Raw genomic sequence first — 25737 nt, forward strand, 5'->3', positions numbered from 1 at the left:
CTCAAGTTCCATGTGAAAGGACAATAGATGGAATAAGATTGATTCCGTACTTCAAAATGGAACAGAATAGACAAAGGCCACCATATGGAAAATGCTTTATCTGTGGTAAAAGAGCAAATCTTCTAAATTTGGCACTTATGAGTACTACTAGTATAATACCCTTCATGGTGCTGCTCGGTCATGTGTGGATAAAGGCAGTTGGTGTTCATTACTGCACAGGATCAACTTAATCCCAAATCACTCACACACACACTAACAATGAGAGATCGTGGGAAATATCCCAGGGGCTGGTCAGATGTCTTGCACAAGTGAGTGCATTGACATGTTTCTATGAACTTTACGGATACAATTTTGATTTTTTTGTTTGATTGTTTTGACTGAGTTTGAGCCTGTGGGGTTACTGAAGAAAACGCAAGGTTTTTGGATATAAAGAGACTTCATCGAACAAACGGAACATTTATTGAGTAAATTAATGTCTTCTGATTGCCACCATATGAAGATCATCAAAGGTAAGGGATTAAATTGATCTCTATTTTTGAGTTTTGTAATGCTTCTGCTTGGCTGGTTACTGTTTGTAATAAATTGTCAACTGGGCTATGTTCTGGGCTAGGTATGTTCTGGGCTAGGTATGCTTTCGCCGAAAAGCATTTTATAAATATGACACTGTGGTTGGTTTAACAAGAAGTTAATCTTTAAACCTATGTAAAATATGTTTTGTTTTCTGAATTTTTATAATGAGCATTTCTGTAATTGGATTTGGCGCTCTGCAACCTTACTGGATGTTGGCCAGATGGCCAACCCTAGAGAGGTTGAACATTCAGTACGGTCAAATACATACTGGATACAGAGCAGTATGTAGTCCCAAAAAACACATCAAACTAAGTTCCCATAAGTGTTCTCAAACTTTTTTGTATCAGGCACCGGCCAGCTACAGTGGGGCAAAAAAGTATTTAGTCAGCCACCAATTGCGCTAGTTCTCCCACTTAAAAAGATGAGAGAGGCCTGTAATGTTCATCATAGGTACACTTCAACTATGACAGACAAAATGAGGGGAAAAAATCCAGAAAATCACATTGTAGGATTTTTTATGAATTTATTTGCAAATTATGATGGAAAATAAGTATTTGGTCACCTACAAACAAGCAAGATTTCTGGCTCTCACAGACCTGTAACTTCTTCTTTAAGAGGCTCCTCTGTCCTCCACTCGTTACCTGTATTAATGGCACCTGTTTGAACTTGTTATCAGTATAAAAGACACCTGTCCACAACTTCAAACAGTCACACTCCAAACTCCACTATGGCCAAGACCAAAAGAGCTGTCAAACGACACCAGAAACAAAATTGTAGACCTGCACCAGGCTGGGAAGACGCCTCACACCTGCTTGCTGCCATTCCTGAGCAAGCTCTGGACTGGTGGTGCCCCGATCCGCAGCTGAATCAACTTTAGGAGACGATCCTGGCGCTTGCTGGACATTCTTGGGTGCCCTGAAGCCTTCTTCACAACAATTGAACCGCTCTCCTTGAAGTTCTTGATGATCCGATAAATGGTTGATTTAGGGCGCCCTGAAGCCGCCTTCACAACAATTGAACCACTCTCCTTGAAGTTCTTGATGATCCAATAAATGGTTGATTTAGGTGCAATCTTACTGTCAGCAATATCCTTGCCTGTGAAGCCCTTTTTGTGCAAAGCAATGATGACGGCACGTGTTTCCTCGCAGGTAACCATGGTTGACAGAGGAAGAACAATGATTCCAAGCACCACCCTAATTTTGAAGCTTCCTTTCTGTTATTCAAACTTAATCAGCATGACAGAGTGATCTCCAGCCTTGTCCTCATCAACACTCACACCAGTGTTAACGAGAGAATCACTGACATGATGTCAGCAGTCCTTTTGTGGCAGGGCTAAAATGCAGTGGAATTATTTTTTTTTTGGGGGGGGGGGATCTTTGCATGGCAAAGAGAGACTTGGCAAAAAATTGCAATTCATCTTATCACTCTTCATAACATTCTGGAGTATCTGCAAATTGCCATCATACAAACTGAGGTAGCAGACTTTGTGAAAATTCATATTTGTGTCATTCTCAAAACTTTTGGCCACGACTGTACAGTGTCACCCACAACAGTTAAAACATTTATTGCGTTTATTTATTCAACCTTTATTTCAACAGGAACTCCTATTGAGACCCAGGTCTCTTTTACAAAATCCAATCAATAAAAAGTAATACAATCAATCAAAAAAGTTTCACCTGCCCAGCTTTGCCTGAAAGGTCCAGATGCTAAGAAAGTCCATTAGAAACCAGGTTTCTCACATGTAGATGTTAATTGCCCTAATATTGCAGCCTTTCGTCTTTTGCACACACACACACACCAATTCTCTCTGCATTAACCCTTTGTGCTGTGCTCTGTCTGGCCCTCTGCAGGACTGATACGATGACAGGATGCTGGTGGTCTTCTGGATGTCAGGCTTCTTTTTCACCCAGGGCTTCCTGATGGGTGGCCAGCAGAACTGCTCCAGCAAACACACTATTCCATCGACCTTGAGGTGCTCCATGACAAAGAGTACCGCCAGCCCCCCAAAGATGGTGAGACAGACAGAGGGGGAGGGAGGGAAGAGTGGGTGAGAGAGGGCAGGAAGAAGTAAAGGGGTGAAGTTTAAAAAGAGATGAAGGATGAGATTTCTCATGATTAATCAGGAATTCTGCTTTTCTGACACAATCCTCCATTCATTGAAACTGAACTGTTCCCTAGCCAAAATCCAGATTTTTAATGGTATCTTGAACACAGGTTCCCAGCGTGAAGCATGGAGGTGTGATGTGCTTTGCTGGTGACACTGTCAGTGATTTATTTAGAATTCAAGGCACACTTAACCAGCACGGCTACCACAGCATTCTGGTTGGCGCTTGGTGGGACTATCATTTGTTTTTCAACAGGACAATGACCCAACACATCTCCAGGCTATGTAAGGGTTATTTGACCGAGAAAGAGAGTGACGGAGAGCTGCATCAGATGACCTGGCCTCCACAATCACCCGACCTCAACCCAATTGAGATGGTTTGGGATGAGTTGGACAGCAGAGTGAAGGAAAAGCAGTCAACAAGTGCTCAGCTCTTGGGAACTCCTTCAAGACTGTTTAAAAAACATTCCAGGTGAAGCTGGTTTAGAGAATTCCAAGAGCTGTCATCATGGCAAAGGGTGGCTACTTTGAAGAATCTCAAATATAAAATATTTATTTAACACTTTTTTGGCTACTACATGACTCCATTTGTGTTATTTCAAAGTGTTGATGTCTTTACTATTATTCCACAATGTAGAAAATAGTAAAAATAAAGAAAAACCTTTGAATGGGTAGGTATGTCCAAACTTTTGACTGGTACTGTATATATATAAAAACAGTTTGACTGGTGTGCACCATCCTGTGTTCAAGTTTTAACTAGCATACAGTACATAAAGTTTGACGTAAATGCTTCACAAATCATCTAGCTTATGTTATACTGTATTAAAAATGCTACATAAAGTGTGATATAACAGTTCCTTATGTATGGTGCATAAATCACTATGTCAATTCCCAAAAACGCTGTGCTTTATAAAGGGTGACATAACATTATTTTATGACATAATGTTGTTACTAATAGGCTAAACCTACCCAACACCAGTTTGTATAAAATTGGATTCCCATCTACAGTCAATGTTCCATCATTAGGCAAGTAACTAATAAAGAACATTTGTGTGAATAAAGACAGTAGTGAATAAATAAAGTAATATTCTTTATATACACTAATGCTGTCTTTCGAAAGCTGTCTATATATACACTAATGTTATATTCACATGTGCCCAGTACATGACGGGTACAGTTCTAGTGTGTCATAACAGATTCTCCAGGCAAGAACACACTCTAGGCCAGGTATGGCAGTTGGATCACGAGTTTCACACAGTTTACTTTAGGTATGTTGTCTGAAAACTTGAGGGGAGGGTGCAAAATGTGAAATAACCGACTGGTGTTATTGGTTGAGCTTAGCATGAAACATGCTATAGGCCTCATGTGAAAGTAACACCTGCACTGCTCCAGACAAGAACACAATCTTTCACACTATAAAGCACAGCTTTTTGGGGAATGTCACACTTTATACTGTAAGCGTAACTGGTGGCAGTGAAGTCAGACGCAGGAGAGCAGAACTAGGTAATAGCCGGAGCAGTTTAATTTCAAAACGAAACAGCATAAAGAAAATAACAACATGGGTACAAAACCCGACGTGCACCAGTAACCATGTGCACAAGCACTTACAACAAACAATTCCACACAAAGACATGGGGGGAACAGAGGGTTAAATACACAACACTAAATGAGGGAAATGAGAACCAGGTGTGTAGGAAAACAAGTGGAAAATGAAAAGTGTATTGACGATGGCTAGAAGACCGGTGACGCCGACCGCCGAACGCCTCCTGAACAAGGAGAGGAACAGATTTCAGTGGAAGTCGTGACATATGCATCCATTTATACAGTTTGAAATAAGTGTTATGTGCTTATGAAGACTTTATGTGTGCTATATGAAGCCTTTATAAGTTGTTGTTAATTTAAAGAGGGACCTTATCAGTAAATATCTGTTTTATAAGGTATTAGTGTGTTTGAATCCTGGCCTCAGTCTTGTCATCCTGATGTTTCCTGCAAATGATTCGATGTCAGCTGAGTTCCCACTGCAAGTCAGGACAATGTCTCTTTCTTCCCTTGTTGTTGGGCTCCTGAGTGGGGCAGCGGTATAAGGCACTGCAACTCAGTGCTTGAGGCATCACTACAGACACCCTGGTTCGATTCCAGACTGTATCACAACCAGCCGTGATTGAGAGTCCCATAAGACGGAACACAATTGGCCCAGCGTCGTCTAGGTTTGGCCGGGGTAGGCCGTCATTGTAAATAAGAACTTGCTCTTAACTGACTTGCCTAGTTAAATAAAATGTTAAAAAATAATATACACTACATGACAAGAAGTATATAGACACCTGCACATCAAACATCTCATTCTAAAACCATGGGCATTAATATGGCGATGGATCACCCTTTGCTGCAATAACAGCCTCCACTTTTTTGGGAAGGCTTTCCACTAGACGTTGGAACATTGGTGCAGGGGACTTGCTTCCATTCAGCCACGAGCATTAGTGAGGTCGGCCACTGATGTTGGGCGATTAGGCCTAGCTGGCAGTCAGAGTTCCAATTCATCCCCAAGGTGTTCCATGGGGTTGAGGTCAGTGCTCTGTGCAGGCCAGTCAAGTTCTTCCACACCGATCTCAACAAACCATTTCTGCATGGACCTCGCTTTGTGCATGGGGTCATTGTCATGCTGAAACAGGAAAGGGCCTTCCCCAAACTGTTGCCACAAAGTTGGAAGCACATAATCGTCTATAATGTAATTGTATGCCGTAGCGTTAAGATTTCACTTCACTGGAAATAAGGAGCCTAGCCCGAACAATGAAAAACAACCCTAGACCATTATTCATCCTCCACCAAACTTTACAGTTAGCACTATGCATTTGGGCAGGTGGCGTTCTCTTGGCATTCACCAAACCCAGATTTGTCCGTCGGATTGCCAGATGGTGGAGCGTTCTTCATCATTCCAGAGGACGCGTTTCCACTGCTCCAGAGTCCAATGCTCGCGAGCTTTACACTCCATTCGACGCTTGGCATTGCGCATGGTCATCTTAGGCTTGTGTGCGGCTCCTCTGCCATAGAAACCCATTTTATGAAGCTCCCGACGAAACAGTTATTGTGCTGACATTGCTTCTAGAGGCAGTTTGGAACTCGGTAGTGAGTGTTGCAACCGAGGACAGATGATTGTTACCCGTCGGTCCCATTCTGTGTGCTTGTGTGGCCTACAACTTCGTGGCTGAGCCGTTGTTACTACTAGATGTTTCCACTTCAAAATTATAGCACTTACAGTTGGGGGCAGCTCTAACAGGGCAGAAATTTTACAAACTGGAAAGGTGGTATCCTATGATGGTGCCATGTTGAAAGTCACTGAGCTCTTCAAGAAGGCCATTCTACTGCCAATGTTTGTCTATGGAGATTGCATGGCTGGGTGCTCGATTTTATACACCTGTCCGCAACGGGTGTGGCTGAAATAGCCAAATCCACTCATTTGAAGGGGTGTCAGCATACTTGTGTATATAGCATACTGACATATGACTCACAGTGGTTTGAGGGGATAAAGAATCATGGTTCCTTTTCCCATTAATTCCACCGGGCAGAAAGAGCGACGGATAATATCTTCCCATGTATCAGTGGATCTGACTGCAGAAAAACAGAGCACATTCTATCTATATTCTGTGTCTTAATTCCTACGAGGCAGCTCTTTTTACTCCTACGAGGCAGCTCTTTTTATCAGACTACAATACCCTATAGGTGCCGAGGAGAGTACAAACAACAACAAACAGCAGAATAAATGATTCTGCGCAGTTCAACCCAGGAGATTGTTCCCAGCTTTGTACTCAAAGTTCTATCTCAGGCTCTCATGCAGTTGCACCAAATTCAGCCCAAACTCGGCGTGTGCAATAACTAAGTTTGTTCACTCTCATCCTCCCTTAGTTTTCTAGGGGGCTTCTTAATTACAACTTGATATGGTGTATGAATAGTGTATTAAGTAAGAGATTAAAGTAGATTGCTAGTGGCAGATTCACGCAAGAAGCTCCCACACACAGTATAACTGATTGCTTTGTAAGTTCTCAGTTGATTTTTTCTTTACTCTCACAATGCAGACTGTTGAATAATGCACAAGCTTTCTGTTTTTAATATTCAGACATTTCAGGGCAATCTTATTAACAAAATCAGTTCTTGACAAGAGCGGAACTTAATTAAAAATGTGTTTATTATTTGTGGGGGAAAACACAACACAGTCAGCTTTGAAATGCTAATCTAACCGGCAGCTCCCGCTATTGAAATGAATGAGGGTTTATTTTTTGGAACTCAACAAACTCGCTTTGTGAGAAGTTCAGTGTCCCAGTTTATCCCTTTTGTTTTACCAGGCCTGCTAATGGGCCCTGGGGACTTGCTCACTCACTGCTATTGTATCACATTTTATGTCCCCAAATTTCCTACTGGTGACTGTCACGTTCTGACCTTAGTTCTTTTGTTATGTCTTTCTTTTAATATGGTCAGGGCGTGAGTTGGGTGGGTAGTCTATGTTCGGTTTTCTATGTTGTGGTTTTGTGTTTGGCCTGGTATGGTTCTCAATCAGAGGCAGGTGTCGTTCGTTGTCTCTGATTGATAATCATACTTAGGTAGCCTTTTCCCACCTGTGTGGGGTGGGTGATTGTTTTCTGTTTTGTGTCTTCACCAGACAGGACTGTTTCATTTCGTGTCATTCTCTTTGTTATTTCTGTTTTAGTGTTCTGAGTTTAATAAATATCATCATGAACACGTACCACGTTGCGCATTGGTCCTCCGATCCTTCATACTCCTCAGACGAGGACGACAAACGTTACAGCGACTCAACATTTGGACAGTAAAATGACATGAAGTACAATTACCTAACTGTTTCATCCTCTGCTATTGTCCCAACTTCCTTCCCCACCTTAATTTTTCCCTCTTTACTAAAACCGATATCCCACCTTTTATATTCTTCTCATCATTGTCCTCATGTCTACTCCTTGTGTTAATTAAAGTAACAGCATTGAAGTTGTCATCTTAAATCAGCCATAACTCCCTCTCTGCTTGTACCCCCCTCCTCTCTCCATTATTGTCCTCCATCCATTCTCCCCTCTGTAGCTCCGGAGATAGGCAATCCAAAGAAACCAACTTTGCCACGGTCGCACACAAGCTGGCTGAAGAGAGATACATTTGCTAAATAATTTATCCAACTCTTCCCGCCTGCGGACACACACACACACACACACACACACACACACACACACACACACACACACACACACACACACACACACACACACACACACACACACACACACACACACACACACACACACACACACGACACCCACATCAAACCACACCCCAAAACCAACTCACGTTTGAATTCAGTCATGGCAGTTAGCGTCTCTTAATGAACCAAATGTATAACAATGCCAAATCAGGAAGTGCAGTCGCCCTTTAAGAGCCAATTAAAGTAACAGCATTGAAGTTGTCATCTTAAATCAGCCATAACTCCCATTGTGACACGAGGAATGGAACAGAGAATGGCAATAAAATGCAAGCTTCCCACATTTTTTTGCCTATCTATCTATGGGTAACAGGGTTGATGTGTTACCAAATCAAATGTTATTAGTCACATGCGCCGAATACAACCTTAAAGTGAATTGCTTACTTACGAGCCCCTAACCAACAGTGCAGTTTAAAAAAAAATACGGATAAGAATAAGAGATAAAAGTAAGCCGTGAAAAATAACAATATAAACAGGGGGGTGCAGGTACAGGGTTAATGTGTGGGGGCACCGGTTAGTTGAGGTAGTATGTACATGTAGGTAGAGTTAATTAAAGTGACTATGCATAGATGACAACAGAGTGGCGTTGGTGTGGAGAGGGGGGAGTGCAATTCAAATAGTCTGGGTAGCCATTTGACTAGATGTTCAGGAGTCTTATGGCTTGGCTGTCGAGAAGCCTCTTGGACCTAGACTTGGCAATTCGGTACTGCTTGCCATGTGGTAGCAGTCTATGATTAGGGTGGCTGGAGTCTTCGACAATTTTTAGGGCCTTCCTCTGACACCACCAGGTATAAAGGTCCTGGTAGGCATGAAGTTTGGTCCCAGTGATGTACTGGGCCGTTCGCACAACCCTCTGTCGTGCCTTGCGGTCGGAGGCCGAGCAGTTGCCATACCAGGCAGTGATGCAACCAGTCAGGATGCTCTCGATGGTGCAGGTGTAGGACTTTTAGAGGATCTGAGGACCCATGCCAAATCTTTTTAGTCTCCTGAGGGGGAATAGATTTGGGCCATGCCTGGACCATGTTAGTTTGTTGGAGATGTGGACACCACGGAACTTGAAGCTCTCAACCTGCTCCACTGCAACCCCGTCGATGAGAATGGGGGTGTGCTCGGTCCTCTTTTTCCACAATCATCTCCTTTGTCTTGATCCCGTTGAGGGAGAGGTTGTTGTTCTGGTACCACACGGCCAGGTCTCTGACCTCTCTATAGGCTGTTTCATTGTTGTCGGTGATCAGGCCTACCACTGTTGTATCATCAGCAAATGTAATGACGGTGTTGGAGTCATGCCTGTCCATGCAGTCATGAGTGAACAGGAGGCACAGGAGGGGGCTGAGCACGCACCCCTGAGGGGCCCCCATGTTGAGGGTCAGCGTGGCTGATGTGCTGTTACCAACCTTTACCACCTGGGGACAGCCCGTCAAGAAGTCTAGGATCCAGTTGCAGAGAGAGGTGTATAGTCCTAGCTTATTGATGAGCTTTGAGGGCACTATGGCAATGCTGAGCTGAGTCAATGAATAGCATTTTTACATTGGTGTTCCTTTTGTCCAGGTGGGAAAGGGTGTTGTGGAGTGCAATAGTGACTGCATCATCTGTGGATCTGTTGGGGCGGTATGCAAATTGGAGTTGGTCTAGGGTTTCTGGGATAATGGTGTTGATGTGAGCCATGACCAGCCTTTCAAAGCACTTCATGGCTGCAGACGTCAGTGCTATGGTTGGTAGTCATTTAGGTAGGTTACCTTAGTGTTCTTGGGCACAGGCACTATGGTGGTCTGCTTAAAAAATGTTGGTATTACAGACTCGGACAGGGAGAGGTTGAAAATGTCAGTGAAGACACTTGCTAGTTGGTCAGCGCATGCTCGCAGTACACGTCCTGGTAATCTGTCTGGCCCTGTGGCCTTATGAATGTTGACCTGTCTAAAGGTCTTACTCACATCGGCTGCGGAGAGCGTGATCACACAGTCTTCCGGTACAGCTGGTGCTCTTACGCATGTTTCAGTGTTATTTGCCTCGAAGCGAGCATAGAAGTAGTTTAGCCCGTCCGGTGGGCTCGTGTCACTGGGCAGCTCTCGGCTGTGCTTCCCTTTGTAGTCTGTAATGGTTTGCAGGCCCTGCCACATCTAACGAGCATCAGAGCCGGTGTAGGATGACTCGATCTTATTCCTGTATTGACTCTTTGCCTGTTTCATGGTTCGGCGGAGGGCATAGTGGGATTTCTTATAAGCTTCCGAGTTAGATTCCCGCTCCTTGAAAGCGGCAGCTCTAGCCTTTGGCTCAGTGCAGATGCTGCCTGTAATCCATGGCTTCTGGTTGGGGCATGTACGTTCGGTCACTGTGGGGACGACGTCATCGATGCACTTATTGATGAAGCCAATGACAGATGTGATGTACTCCTCAATGCCATTGAAGGAATCCCGGAACATATTCCTGTCTGTGCTAGAAACAAAGCCTTGTAGCTTAGCATCTGCTTCATCTGACCAGACTTTAATTTTTGCTTGTAAGCAGGGATCAGGAGGATGGAATTATGGTCAGATTTGCCAAATGGAGGGCGAGGGAGAGCTTTGTATGCATCACTGTGTGTGGAGATAGGTGGTCCAGAGTTCTTTTCCCTCTGGTTGCATATTTAACTTGCTGATAGAAATCTCCCTGCATTAAAGTCCCTGGCTACTAGGAGCGCCACCTCTGGGTGAGCATTTTCTTGTTTGCTTATCGCGGAACACAGCTCATTCAATGCTCTTAGTGCCAGCCTCTGACTGTGGTGGTATGTAAACAGCTACAAAGACTATAGATGAAAACTCTCTCGGTACATTATGTGGTCTGCAGGTTATCGTGAGAAACTCTACCTCAGGCTAGAAAAACCTTGAGACTTCCTTAGATATTGTGCACCAGCTGTTGTTTACAAAAATATATAGACCGTTTCCCCTTGTCTTACCAGACGCCGCTGTTCTATCCTGCCGGTACATCGTATAACCAGCCAGATGTATGTTGATATTGTCATCGTTCAGCCACGACTCTGTGAAGCATAAGATGTTAGTTTTTAATGACCCGCTGGTTGTTTAATCTTCCCAGTAACTCGTCCATTTTATTGTCCAAAGACTGCATGTTTGCTAGCAGAATTGAGGGAAGTGGGGATTTATTCGATCAACTCCTACTTCTCAGAAGGCAGCCTGCTCTCCGGCTTCTCTTTCTCGGCATCCTCTTCTCGCAGATCCCTGGGGTCGGGGCCTGTTCCCGAGGGAGCCGTATATCCTCTGCCTCGTCAGAATCGTGAAAGAAGAAAAAGGATTCTGCTAGTCCGTGGTGAGTAACCAAAGTCTAGAAGTTATTTTCGGTCATAAGAGACGGTAGCAGCAACATTATGTACAAAAAGAGTAAAAAAATAAATGATAAACAACGCAGATAAACAAACCAAAAACACAAATCGGTTTTGCTCGACCCGCTCCGTTTTTCAGCACAAAACACCAGAAAATGGCCTAAGAGATTAGAACCAGCCACCTGCTTTTACACTAGGATTTGATTATTATACAATATATATATATAAAAAACATTAAAAAAGGAATAGTTTCACCATATTAAAATGAGTGTTCAGTTCCCGTAACAGTGTTTACATTAAAATGAGGGACAAACGTAAATGAATCACTAATGATGTGAAATAACTAATCTTAAAATATTACTTTGGGCTCAATTCAATGTATCGCTGAAGCATTAGATTGCGTGATTGAAATTCAAGGTCATTTCCGATTGAGCTGGCATATGCAGCGTTTTTTTGTGAGTGCAGTCTCCGCTATAACATTGCCTTTAAATTTCAATCACGCTACAACGCTGATCTTCGGCGCTACGGATTTAATGCAGTTCTTTGTTACTGGAACAAAGTAACTTGGGGCTCAATTCAATCTGTAGAGCTGAAGACCTGCACTACAGCGCAAGATTGAAATTTAAAGGCTACGTTCCCACGTTCGCGGAGACTGCATTCACGGCAAAAGATGGATATGACGGCTCAATCGGAAATGACCTTTATATTTTTACACGGGTCTTCAGCGATTGGGATCGAATCCAGCCCTTTACAATAATGGTGAAACTTTGGGAAATGTTGGGGTTAAAAGTTGGTTAAAATCTACATAGAAGTTGAAAAAAATGCTTATTGTTGACACTTGCAAGTCTTTATTCATAGAACAAGTCTGATTTTATATAATTTTTTTATGTGGTCTATATTAAAGGGTAGTTCATTTTTTATAACAGGCCTTTAAAATACAATATTGGTGCACAATTTCTCCTTCAAAATATCAAAGAGATACAAACGCCACTCTATTCCTGGAACACACCGGTCTCTAGTGTTTTAACATAATTTGATGTGGATCTTTTCTTATTTTCACTCTCACCGGCCACTGTAACCTCTACTTACTGATTGGGGCAGGATTCAATAAGATTAGCATTAACCTGCTATTAACCGGGTTATAGCTGTCATTTACAAGCTGCTCCCAGTGTTATACCCATTGCGGACACTGCCATTGGATGCATGGCATGCAAGTAGCATTTGTAGAAATCCCATGCAGTCGTGTTTAAAGTTCAAACACTGGTATGTGTTATGTAATTAATCTATACCTTGATAAACTGATAGAAATCGTTATTTTGTTTAATGACTTAATTTAAGTGCCATTATTTCTATATAGCCTACACTCTCATTCTGAACTCTCTGACATGAGTGGGATTTAAGGATGGGTGTGGTTTTGTGACAATGACCACAAGGGCAGCCACTCACCGATTTGACAGATCCAACACAGGTACACCTCTGGCATAGCCTAAACAAATGCTGCCGTTTATCATGGGTTGACACTGAAATTATTGAAACAAGGTGGATCGATTGAATCCCGGCCTATTTTTTTTATTTATTTATTTTTTTATTTCACCTTTATTTAACCAGGTAGGCTAGTTGAGAACAAGTTCTCATTTGCAACTGCGACCTGGCCAAGATAAGGCATAGCAGTGTGAACAGACAACACAGAGTTACACATGGAGTAAACAATTAACAAGTCAATAACACAGTAGAAAAAAAGGGGAGTCTATATATACATTGTGTGCAAAAGGCATGAGGTAGGCAAATAATTACAATTATGCAGATTAACACTGGAGTGATAAATGATCAGATGGTTATGTACAGGTAGAGATATTGGTGTGCAAAAGAGCAGAAAAATAAAAATAAATAAATAAAAACAGTATGGGGATGAGGTAGGTGAAAATGGGTGGGCTATTTACCAATAGACTATGTACAGCTGCAGCGATCGGTTAGCTGCTCAGATAGCAGATGTTTGAAGTTGGTGAGGGAGATAAAAGTCTCCAACTTCAGCGATTTTTGCAATTCGTTGGGTAAGGGTGGAACAACAAATGTTTGGATTGGGATTCTAACTGGCGACCTTGTTGCAAACCGGTTTTTACTCCCTCCACCACCCTCCAACCTAGCCTGTTTTAAATTTGACTCACCTGTAAGCTTTCATCCAACCAATCACATTGGTTCTGCCTTCGAGGTAATTCAGCACAACACTTTGAAAAGTGTAATTCAATGTAAACTGTGGTGTTCTGAACTACCAGTTTACATTTGTCATTTAGCAGATGCTTTTATCCAGAGCGACATACAGGAGCAATTAGAGTTAAGTGCCTTGCTCCAGGGCAGAGATGTTTTACCTAGTCGGCTCAGGGATTTGAACCAGTGACCTTTCAGTTACTGGCCAAAAGCTTTTATCCGCTAGGCTACCAGCCGCACCCAGTTGAAGAATGTTGTGATTTTTGGTGTTTAAGGACCAGACATGGGAAATGGGTTTAGAATATTTAATGGATGTGAAAATGAGGATTCAGGAGGGGAATGAGAATGGACCGGATGAAGCCAAGGGCTGCAGATGAAGGATCCGTGGTAGGGGTGGACTCTGTACAGTTTGGCTTGGAGTCTTGGCTTGCATTATCATACTGAAACATGAGGTGATGGCGGCGGATGAATGGCACGACAATTGGCCCCTTGATCTAGTCATGGTATCTCTGTGCATTCAAATTACCATTGCTAAAATGCAATTGTGTTCATTCTCCGTAGCTTATGCCTGCCCATACCAAAACCCCACTGCCACCATGGGGCACTCTGTTCACAACGTTGACATCAACAAACCGCTCGCCCACACAACGCCATACACGTGACATACTAAATTCTCTAAAACAATGGAGGTGGCTTATTGTAGAGAAATGAACATTCAATTCTCTGGCAACAACTCTGGTGGACATTCCTGCAGCCAGCATGCCAATTGCACGCTCCCTCAACTTGAGACATCAGTTGCGTTGTGTGACACAACTGCACATTTTAGAGTGGCTTTTTATTCTCCCCAGCACAATGTGCAACTGTGTAATGATCATGCTGTTTCATAATCAGTTTCTTGATATGCCACACCTGTCAGGTGAATGGAATATCTTGGCAAAGGAAAAACGCTCACTACCAGGGATGTAAACAAATTTGTGCACAAAATGAGAGAAATAAGCTTTTTTGTGCATTTGGTATTTTAGGTATTGTATTAGGATTCCATTAGCTGTTGTGAAAGCAGCAGCTTCTCTTCCTGGGGTACACACAAAACACGACATAATACAGAACATTAATAGGCAAGAACAGAACGACATAGTTAAAATCGGCACAAACAGCCAACATATCAATACATACACACAATATCTAGGTCAAATAGGGTAGAGACGTTGTGCCGTGACGTGTGGCTTTATCCATTTTTTGAAACCAGGTTTGCTGTTCATTTCAGCAATATGAGATGGAAGTTCCATGCAATAATGGCTCTCATGAATTTGTTCTGGATTTGGGGACTGTGAAAAGACCCTTGGTGGCATGTCTGGTGGGGTCAGAGCTGTGTGTAAGTTGACTATGCAAACAATTTGGAATTTTCAACACATTGTTTCTTATAAAAAGTGTCTCCTCAACTTAACCAAGAAAGACTGGTCTACAAAGCATTTATATTAGCCCTCTGATTACAATGAAGAGCAAGACATGCTGCTCGGTCCTGGGCCAGCTGCAGTTGAACTGGGTCTTTTTACAACACTTGAGCACATGACTGGACATAAATGAAGATAAGGCAACAAAAAAAAAAAAAGCATGCATGACTTGCATTTTTGGAGTGTGGTGTCAAATAAGCAGAGCATCTCTTTATTATGGACATGTTTACAACTTTGAATCTATAGGTGTTGAACATGAGTTTACAATCTTGTCACACCAAGTAATTTGGTCTCAACTTGACCGACAGCCACAACATTCATTACCAGATCGGGCTGAGGTGTAGAGCTTAGGGAATGATTTGTGCCAAATACAATGGTCTTTGTTTTAGATGTTCAGGGCCAGTTTATGACTGGCCACCCATTCCAAAACTGACTGCAACTCCTTGTTAAGGGTTTCATAGCAGCCGTTTGATGGTCCCCCAGGTCCTCTCTCCTGAACTAGTGTTGATTCATAACACCATCAACAGGAGCAAACCTACCTTGAAGACGGTTGAAGAACGATGTACACGGGTATCGTGCTGTTCAGTACAAACGATCACGCAACATAGCAAAGCGTTTAATGAACGGAACACACCCTTGCCCTTAGAACAAGAAAGTTCAACTGAGCAACAATGACATTGTAAGTTCTCTTGAAGACTGTTGTACTAGTCTCAGGAAGATATATTATTCTAAAATCAAGCAATTTCATTTTTAGAAATTCCAGAATTCCTGGTTATTGCAAAAAGGTCACACAAAAGGGGCTCTTTGCAAACTTTATTTTCCTTTTGTAAACAATGTATCAAATTAATTAACCATGGACCTTCATATTATTTTGTATTTGCTGCTCCTAGTCCAGTAAAGAGATTCTGATATTCCTTGGGGCATGGTAATCTAAATGGTGGCTAGACACTTGTAACCATCTCCATTGCATGAAAAATGTATTGTTAAAAGAATATAGCGACATTGCAGGCACCTATTCAGCCCATTAAGAACATATTTCTATTTGTTTTCTCATGTTGAAAAACTGACTATGAAAATGAGTTAACATTAATGTTCTAAAACACTAAAGCTCTACCAGTAGGCTCAGCAGGCCCCAAATAATTCCTCATCGCTACAGTTGATTGGTTTATTTAAAAAATAAACAAAACATTTGACTAGTCTTTTTAATTTACATTTTTCTATACAAAAGCAGAGAAACAATTACATCCAAAACATTTTCCTGTTCCATTTCACTCATGCCTCATGCATGATTCGATCCAATCAAGTACATTAGTTTAATGTGATTGACGATGATTCACAGCCAATAAGACAAGACGATGGATGTCACACAGTGACAGGATAAATGGAGGTTGCACATTTCAATGTGATCCAGCAGGTGAAGCAGCCAGGCTGGCTAGCTTAGCACTCGAGCAGCAGACAGCCAATGGAATGTCAGGAGGCGACGGCAAGCACAGAATTATGGTAAAGAAAACCCAAATGGGCCACTTTTGGCACAGTCGGCGTGGTGTCTTATCTCATACACCCATTTAACCAAAGATATACAACTAATGATTGATAAAAAATAAAAATAAACAAATCAAAGGAACATCTGATAACCTTATAGTTATACGGTTTGATTACAAGTCGAATATCAATTACACAAGTGCAAAGTGTGCTAATTTGAACATATTCAAATATATAGACAAAGCATATTTTTAGCAGTGATAAAAAGGCCATTGACATGCTTGTTCTTTTCCAGATTGTTCTCTGACAATTTCAAAATGACACAGGAAAATGTATTATTTGACACAAGTACTTTCTTAAACTGATTTGGGAGAAATGATACACAACACAGTATCCAAACATCTCAGGGTTTAACAATACAAGTGACACTCTTTAGATTTGCACGGTTCCTGTGCTTATATGATGCTGAAAACAGTCTTAACTTGGGTATTTTGGTAAGGTAACTAGTGTAACCCCCATGTAATAAGCAAAGTTAATATACTTAATTCGCTCTCAATCTAATTGACTTCTGACTTTGCCCGATTGCGATGGGGGTAATCAAGACTTACAGTAACCCATTTAAAAATAAGAAAATACCACAACAGAATGCATGGGTCATGTATTTGGCTACAAAAACAAGCTAGTGCCCTCAATAATGGAGTAAATGCAAAGTAACACTGTTTCTTCGACATAGTATTTTCTTCTATCTTAAATTCACATAGGACTTAGGGCATGCAAAGTTTCATTTTGTAAAATGTCAAATGTTTGTTTACAGACTATCATCAGTCCTCCAAAAGCAGTTGGGCAATCTTTCTTGGTTCTTAATATATATCTAGGTAATCCAACTTTTTTTCTCCCATATCATTTCAGAGATCGACTCAGCGCTATGAATCAGTACCGCAGATATTGAGATGAGCGCGATGCTAGACTGCTCTCCAATAGTCACACAGAGTATCTGAGCATGTGCTCGGGTGCACTTTACACCACTATAACATGGTAGCTACAGGACCAAAGCAGTGGAGAACTTGAGGCCCATGCTTTAACACTCTTAGTTGTTGTGGAAATTTAGTTAATATTCTGTTTACTTTGTGCGTCGCTGAGTCTACATTTAACATCGGTCTTGAACACTCATAATGAAATGAAACGGACTGGAGCCTACATCCAAGTGAGTACCTAAAGTCGTACCTGATTTTTTTACCGTACCCTCAATACCCACAATGCTTCTCAAATTAGCCATAAAAACAAGACCAAAAAATATATAAATATGGAGACTGCTGCAAATGAACACCGAGACATTATAATTAGACACTCAATCGCTCTTTTAAGGTTGGGGTAGTAGCGTTCACATTTTTGGCAAAATGCATAGCTAAGCTGTGGTTCAACAGGGCGAAGACCTTCAATACAGACCTGTTGACTCATGCAATGCCTGGGGACAAATTTGGGCTTTAGCACCACTTTCCTTTAACACTTCCGAGTCTACGGACTAGCTAGCTCCTAGCTACTCTATTACAGTGTGTTCATTGGCAAAGCCACCACAATGGACTTGGCACAGCCACGGCTTTAGACAATAAATGTTGATACACAGCGGGACAGATTTCACAAGTTTACGATGGATGGGGGCAATGGGAAGGCACCATAGGTGCACTAGGCATGGATAATGGGATAAGCCACAGGGTTGATAACAGATAAAGGGAGTGGGAACGACATAAGACGACACACTGCACAGGGTTATGATGGATGAGCAGAGGGCTGCTGGGCCATGACAGCTTCCTCTCTGTAGGGGAGGCCCGGTGGGAAGCAATCTGGAGAAATCTCCAGGGTAGGAGGTTATCCATCTTACACAGTCGGGTGAGGAACTTTGTCCACTATCTGAGAGAGAAGCTCAAAGGTTGTGGAGCACACCTGCTGATACTGAGGCGAGCCGCCGATATGTGAACTTATCTTGTCGACAAATGTATTTAGACCAATTGGAATGTGACATTCCTTTTGATTTGCTACAATGGGTTTCAGAGGAATGGGGAGAGTAATCAAAGTGTTGCTTGCATAAGCTAGTCTCCGAAAGGAAGGTGGCCTTATCAATATCAACTAAAGAGGTGTTTGTTGGTGAGTGTGTAACCTTGAGGTGTACCTTCAATACAGCATCTAAGCTACATGGGAAGGAGCATAGGATAGAACCTAGGAGCTGAAAGGAATAACTCAATGGGACAGAGAAAGGCAACAGAATGGGGGAATATGTATAAGCCACTGCTTTGAGCTACGGAATGGAGAGGCACAGGGAGCATGAATGAGAGCTCGATCACTATGCATGCAGGACACTGGACCACCACAGAACAAACAAAGCACTTTTTAAAGGCCAAAAAAGTACAAGTAGCGACAACCTCACATTCGCCTTCCCTCGTACCAACCGGCCCCACCCTCCACCGCTAGAAGCCAAAATCAAAAACTATCTGGTCTTCGAAGATGGCAATGAGCAGCATGATGGAGAAACCGGTGAGCAGGCCAAGGTTCTGCAGGACAAAGTGGCCCAGCTGACAGCGCTTGTGTTCCTCGCTATCGCCATGGAGCATCTCTGGTAACTAGAGAGGGAGCAAGAGGTCACAATGTAGTCAGACACAATACAGGAAAATTAAGAGGGGACTACACTGTATTAACGTTAGACACTAGAGGCGATAGAGGCCATTCAACTGTACTGGACTTCGACATTAGGTGAGGTGTTACCAAACCTTATGCCCGTGATGCCATTTTGATTTTAGACAATTGTGACCCCACCATGACAAAATAGTTACGTAATCAACAGCCAGCGTTTACTTTTCTATTTGGGGCTATGACAGTCAATTACAATTTCAGTCAGTCAGACAGAATTTCAATCTGAAGGAAGTATGGTTTGAAGTGACAAATGCACCAGAGAGGTATTGAGAAGTTAAGGAAAACATCAGGGAAGATCATTAGGCAATAATTCTGTATGTGGAAAATCCCACCCCAAGTCATTTTGTTCTGATTTGATGCCTAGTCTCGTTCACTGTTCTAATAAGTCCTGCGCTTGTGAGCATAGTACGTGTTGTTAAGTCTTAACTTTCAGGAACCAGGTCATAATAGGTTAAAGCTCCAACCAATGAAAAGCCACATTTGTAGAAAAAACTGTAACCGCTCCGTTTATCCCAACCGCTAATAGCTTTCACGTAACTGCGGTTCTATGGATTAAGCAGCAAATTCAGTTGACTACAGATTGTATATTTTTTTTCTTGCAGCCCCATTTTCAAATCAGAACCCCCAGTTTGGTAATCTCTGCGTTAGGGGGTGGAAAGAGCCCACCCCTGAGTTTTGCTTCTGTGACTGAGTGGGAAGCACCATCAAGGGCTGTCACTATTTTACAGTAGTTGTCAATTTCTTCTTCTACAAGTTTATTGGTGGTCCGTAAACAAACTGAAAAGGTGCTTACCACCATCTACGGTGCTGGGATGTGTTTAGTCTGAAAAGGCACAAAGCCAAGGTTTGGTCATTTCATGCCACCTGGAGTGCTGCAATTTGCTCAGGACATAAATAATGAATTGGCTGATCCTTCCTGCTAACCAGTATGGAATTTTGTAATTAAACCACGAGGTCCCACCCTGCCGACTTACTTTAGAATGGCGAAAGCCTTCTATGGCACTGCCCATGTTAAAACAGGTTTTGTGAAATGGTTGAGATAGTTGTACAGTGAAACAAACTCACCATGTCCACCAGAGCCACATAGAGGAACATGCCAGCGGTGACGGCGAAGATCCAGCTGGTGACGTTGTGTGTGTACTGGCCCACGGCTGTGCCGATCATCATGCCCACGTAGGCCATGAGGGCAGAGAGTAGGTTATACACAATGGCCTGTTTCACCGACATGCCAGCCTTCAGAAGCACCGCAAAGTCACCTGGAGCCAGAAAAGCACAAGGATGACCGGGTAAGAATTACATGGGCTGGCCAACACGCATGTGACAGTATTCACTCAGTCACTCACCTCACACTTACTGTATGCAACCATTTGATACTCATCAATACCCACAAAATGGTGTTACTTACTGATCATCAAGTTTGCTGACGACAAGACGATGGTGGGTCTGATCACTGACGACAATGAGACAGCTTACAGAGAGGTCAGAGTGGTGCCAGGACAATAACCACTCCCTCAATGTCTGCAAGACAACAGGAGCTGATCGTGGCCTACAGGAAACGGAAGGGCGAGCACGCCCACATCCACATTGTAGTGGAGCAGGTCGAGAGCTTCAAGTTCCTCTGTGTCCACCACTAAGGACTTAATATGGTCCTCTCACACCAACAGTCTTGAAGGCGCAATAGCGCCTCATCCCAATCAGGTTGAAAAGATTTGGCCTGGCACCCCAGATCCTCAACTTTATACAGCTGCAGCATTGAGAGCATCTTAACTGGCTGCGTCACCACTATTTATACACATGTATGTGGACACCCCTTCAAATTAGTGGATTCAGCTATTTCTGATGGGTGTATAAAATATAGCAGACAGCAATGCAATCTCCATAGACAAACATTGGCAAAATAATAACCTTACTGAAGAGCTGTGACTTTCAATGTGTAATAACTATGTAAAAAATGTATGAACGTGTTAAATTATTATATGACGTGCAGTCATATTCAGGTCCTGATTGGTCAACAAACATATTTGACACGTCAAATAGTGTTATATAGTATATTTTTTGATACGCAAAAGACCCAAATGTCGTAACATAGCAATATACTATATAACACTATTTGACGTGTCAAATATGCTTGTTGACACAAACGGAGTTCCATAGAAATCCTGGTTGAGAATGAAACGACTGAACAAATGAACAACAGCACAGCAAGTAAGTGAAAAAAAATAGATTTTGATTATGTTTTACTGGTAATGGGGACATAAATGCCAACAAAATAACTTGTTGGTCAGTGTGGTGTGTGTAACCTTAATTTAACTAGGCAAATCAGTTAAGAACAAATTCTTATTTACAATGAAGGCCTAACCCGGCCAAACCGGGACGACGCTGGGCCAATTGTGCCCTGCCCTATGGGACCCCCAATCACGGCTGTGTGATACGGCATGGATGTGATACAGCATGGATTCGAACCAGGGACTGTAGTGACGCCTCTTGCACTGAAAGGTAGTGCTATAGACCGCAGCGTCCGTGTGTGTGCTAACTATTTAACTGTACTAGAATGCTTATAAGGCCACACACACACACAGTGCCTTCCGAAAGTATTATAAAGATAGTCACTATAAAGATACAGGCGTCCTTCTTAACTCAGTTGCCGGCTGGGAAGACTCAGGGATTTCACCATGAGGCCAAGTGTGACTTTAAAACAGTTACTGCGTTTAATGGCTGTGAAGGAATCCGGCAGAGATGAAAAAAAACATGCATCCTGCTTGCAATAAGGCACTGTAAAAAATTAACTAAATGCCCTCAATACAAAGCGGGCCTGGACATGTACAGTCACACTCCAAACTCCACTATGGCCAAGACCAAAGAGCTGTCAAAGGACAGCAGAAACAAAATTGTAGACCTGCACCAGGCTGGGAACACAATCTGCAATAGGTAAGCAGCTTGGTTTGAAGAAATCAACTGTGGGAGCAATTATTAGGAAATGGAAGACATACAAGACCACCGATAATCTCCCTCGATCTGGGGCTCCACGCAAGATCTCACCCCGTGGGGTCAAAATGATTACAAGAACGGTGAGCAAAAGTCCCAGAACCACACGGGGGGAACTAGTGAATGACCTGCAGAGAGCTGGGACCAAAGTAACGAAGCCTACCATCAGTAACACACTACGCCGCCAGGGACTCAAATCCTGCAGTGCCAGACGTGTCCCCCTGCTTAAGCCAGTACATGTCCAGGCCCGTCTGAAGTTTGCTAGAGAGCATTTGGATGATCCAGAAGAAGATTGGGAGAATGTCATATGGTCAGATGAAACCAAAATATAACTTTTTGGTAAAAACTCAACTCGTCAAGTTTGGAGCACAACGAATGCTGAGTTGCATCCAAAGAACACCATACCTACTGTGAAGCATGGGGTGGAAACATCATGCTTTTGGGGCTGTTTTTCTGCAAAGGGACCAGGACGAGTGATCCGTGTAAAGGAAAGAATGAATGGGGCCATGTATCGTGATATTTTGAGTGAGAACCTCCTTCCATCAGCAAGGGCATTGAAGATGAAATGTGGCTGGGTCTTTCAGCATGACAATGATCCTAAACACACCGCCCGGGCAACGAAGGACTGGCTTCGTAAGAAGCATTAAGGTCCTGGAGTGGCCTAGCCAGTCTCAAGATCTCAACCTCATAGAAAATCTTTGGAGGGTGTTGAAAGTCTGTGTTGCCCAGCAACAGCCCCAAAACATCACTGCTCTAGAGATCTGCATCGTGGAATGGGCCAAAATACCAGCAACAGTGTGAAAACCTTGTGAAGACTTACAGAAAACGTTTGACCTCTGTCATTGCCAACAAAGGGTATATAACAAAGTGTTGAGACACTTTTGTTATTGACCAAATACTTATTTTCCTCCATAATTTGCAAATAAATTCATTAAAAATCCTACAATGTAATTTTCTGGATTTTTCTCATTTTTTCTGTCATAGTTGAAGTGTACCTATGATGAAAATTACAGGCCTCATCTTTTTAAGTGGGAGAACTAGCACAATTGGTGGCTGACTAAATACTTTTTTGCCCCACTGTTTAGCCAACCATTCAGCACTAGCAATCCAGAACGGCTCATTTCCTCTCCAAGGTCCGACTAACTTGGAGTTCTCTTTTTGGGGACTGCCATCACCACAGCAGCCTATAACTACCATGGCCTAACAATGATGTCTACCTGAGACTCCAAGCCAAACTGTACAGAGTCCACCCCTACCACGGATCCTTCATCTGCAGCCCTTGGCTTCATCCGGTCCATTCTCATTCCTCTCCTGAATCCTCATTGTCACAACCATTAAATATTCTAAACCCATTTCTGGTCCTTAAACACCAAAAATCACAACATTCTTCAAATGGGTGCGGCTGGTAGCCTAGCGGATAAAAGCTTTTGGCCAGTAACTGAAAGGTCACTGGTTCAAATCCCTGAGCCGACTAGGTAAAACATCTCTGCCCTGGAGCAAGGCACTTAACTCTAATTGCTCCTGAATGTCGCTCTGGATAAAAGCATCTGCTAAATGACAAATGTAAACTGGGAGTTCAGAACACCACAGTTTACATTGAATTAAACTTTTCAAAGTGTTGTGCTGAATTACCTCGAAGGCAGAACCAATGTGATTGGTTGGATGAAAGCTTACAGGTGAGTCAAATTTAAAACAGGCTAGGTTGGAGGGTGGTGGAGGGAGTAAAAACCGGTTTGCAACAAGGTCACCAGTTAGAATCCCAATCCAAACATTTGTTGTTCCACCCTTACCCAACACAGGCCGGGATTCAATCGATCCACCTTGTTTCAATAATTTCAGTGTCAACCCATGATAAACGGCAGCATTTGTTTAGGCTATGCCAGAGGTGTACCTGTGTTGGATCTGTCAAGTCGGTGAGTGGCTGCCCTTGTGGTCATTGTCACAAAACCACACCCATCCTTAAATCCCACTCATGTCAGAGAGTTCAGAATGAGAGTGTAGGCTATATAGAAATAATGGCACTTAAATTAAGTCATTAAACAAAATAAGGATTTCTATCAGTTTATCAAGGTATAGATTAATTACATAACACATACCAGTGTTTGAACTTTAAACACGACTGCATGGGATTTCTACAAATGCTACTTGCATGCCATGCATCCAATGGCAGTGTCCGCAATGGGTATAACACTGGGAGCAGCTTGTAAATGACAGCTAAAACCCGGTTAATAGCAGGTTAATGCTAATCTTATTGAATCCTGCCCCAATCAGTAAGTAGAGGTTACAGTGGCCGGTGAGAGTGAAAATAAGAAAAGGTCCACATCAAATTATGTTAAAACACTAGAGACCGGTGTGTTCCAGTAATAGTGGCTTTTGTATCTCTTTGATATTTCGAAGGAGAAATTGTGCACAATTGGTGGCTGACTAAATACTTTTTTGCCCCCCTGTAAATCGTCTTAAATCTATGGCAAGACTTAAAAATGGCTGTCTAGCAATGATCAATTACCAACTTGACAGAGCTTGAAGAATTTTAAAAAGAATGTGCAAATATTGTACAATCCTGGTGTACAAAGCGCTTCGAGACTTACGGCTGTAATCACTGCCAAAGGTGATTCTAACATGTAATTGACAAGGTGTGTATACTTATGTCAATGAGATTTCTGGATTTAATTTTCAAATAAATTAGTTACAATTTCTAAAAACATATTTCCACTTTGTCATTATGGGGCACTGTGTGTAGATGGGTTAGAAAAAAATATTCAATCCATTTTGAATTCAACAAAATGTGAATAAGTCAAGGGGTACGAATACTTTATGAAGGCACTGTATATATGGCTTGAACGTGGCTTGTCGTAGGGTGTGTGGGGGTTAATAGGGAGAGAGTAGGTCTGACAGGTAGACTGGTCCGATGCCATGCAGGGCTTTGTCGACAAGGCTGATCATTATAGTCAAATCTTTGAGGAACAGGTAGCCAATGGAGATTAGTAAGGATAGGGCTGATGTGGGCCGACTTCTTTGTTTGTTTCAGAATCCTTGCGGCACTCTTTTGGAAGAGCTGTAGTTTATTAATTGAATTTGCAGCCCCTCCAAGTACTGCGTTTTCTTAATCTATTCTGGAGAACAAATGCATGGATTCGATTTTCTGCATCAATATTTGAGGAGTGTCTTAGGTGGGAGGTGTTCCTTAGGTGAAAAAAAATGAAGTATACAGACGTAACTAATGTGGGCATTGAAAGAGGTGCAGGGTCGAATTTCACACCCAAATTAGTGATGACTGAGGAGAGGGGGATGATGTAGCCATCTATAACAGGGTGGACGTTGCAGGAGTTGGGGATCTTGTGGGGGGTGCCTATGTGCATTGCCTCAGTCTTGCCACTTGAGTTGTTCTGCATCCAGTTGGACAATGTTGACAGAGCAACTGTGTGTAGTCTGCATAGCATTGGAATTGCTGCCTGAAGATCTGGCCAAGTGGGAGTATGTAAAGTGGGAAGAGGATAGGTACTAACACAGACCCTTGTGGGAGAGAGCAGTTTATGGTAGATTAAAATTGCTTGCGGTTGGAGGTCGGATGAGAACCAGTTAAGGGCAGTCCCACAGATGGCAGTGTGCTCTCGGAGGCACTGCAGTAGAATGGTGTGATTTACTGTGTCAAAAGCAGCAGAGGTCCAGAAGAATCAAGATGGTGGGGAATCCT

The 25737-nt window shown here is 42.6% G+C and overlaps 1 protein-coding gene across 5 annotated transcripts in view; it reads right to left on the bottom strand.

Moving 5' to 3' along the window:
- Positions 1–15689: 15689 nt before the first annotated feature.
- The window catches only part of slc39a10 (solute carrier family 39 member 10), a 63614-nt gene continuing 53566 nt past the window's right edge, over positions 15690–25737 (bottom strand). For all 5 annotated transcript variants that reach the window (XM_021578737.3, XM_021578740.3, XM_090215308.1 and 2 more), the window contains 2 exons: positions 20124–20314; positions 15690–18988 (listed from right to left, as the gene is read on the bottom strand). In XM_021578737.3, coding sequence (XP_021434412.1) covers positions 18836–18988; positions 20124–20314 — 344 coding nt within the window. In that variant the 3' untranslated portion in view covers positions 15690–18835. The remainder of the gene's footprint in view (positions 18989–20123; positions 20315–25737) is intronic.

This window comes from Oncorhynchus mykiss, chromosome 22 (assembly GCF_057628025.1).
Source record: "Oncorhynchus mykiss isolate SJ-2025 chromosome 22, ASM5762802v1, whole genome shotgun sequence".
NCBI classification, from domain to species: Eukaryota; Metazoa; Chordata; class Actinopteri; order Salmoniformes; family Salmonidae; genus Oncorhynchus; species Oncorhynchus mykiss.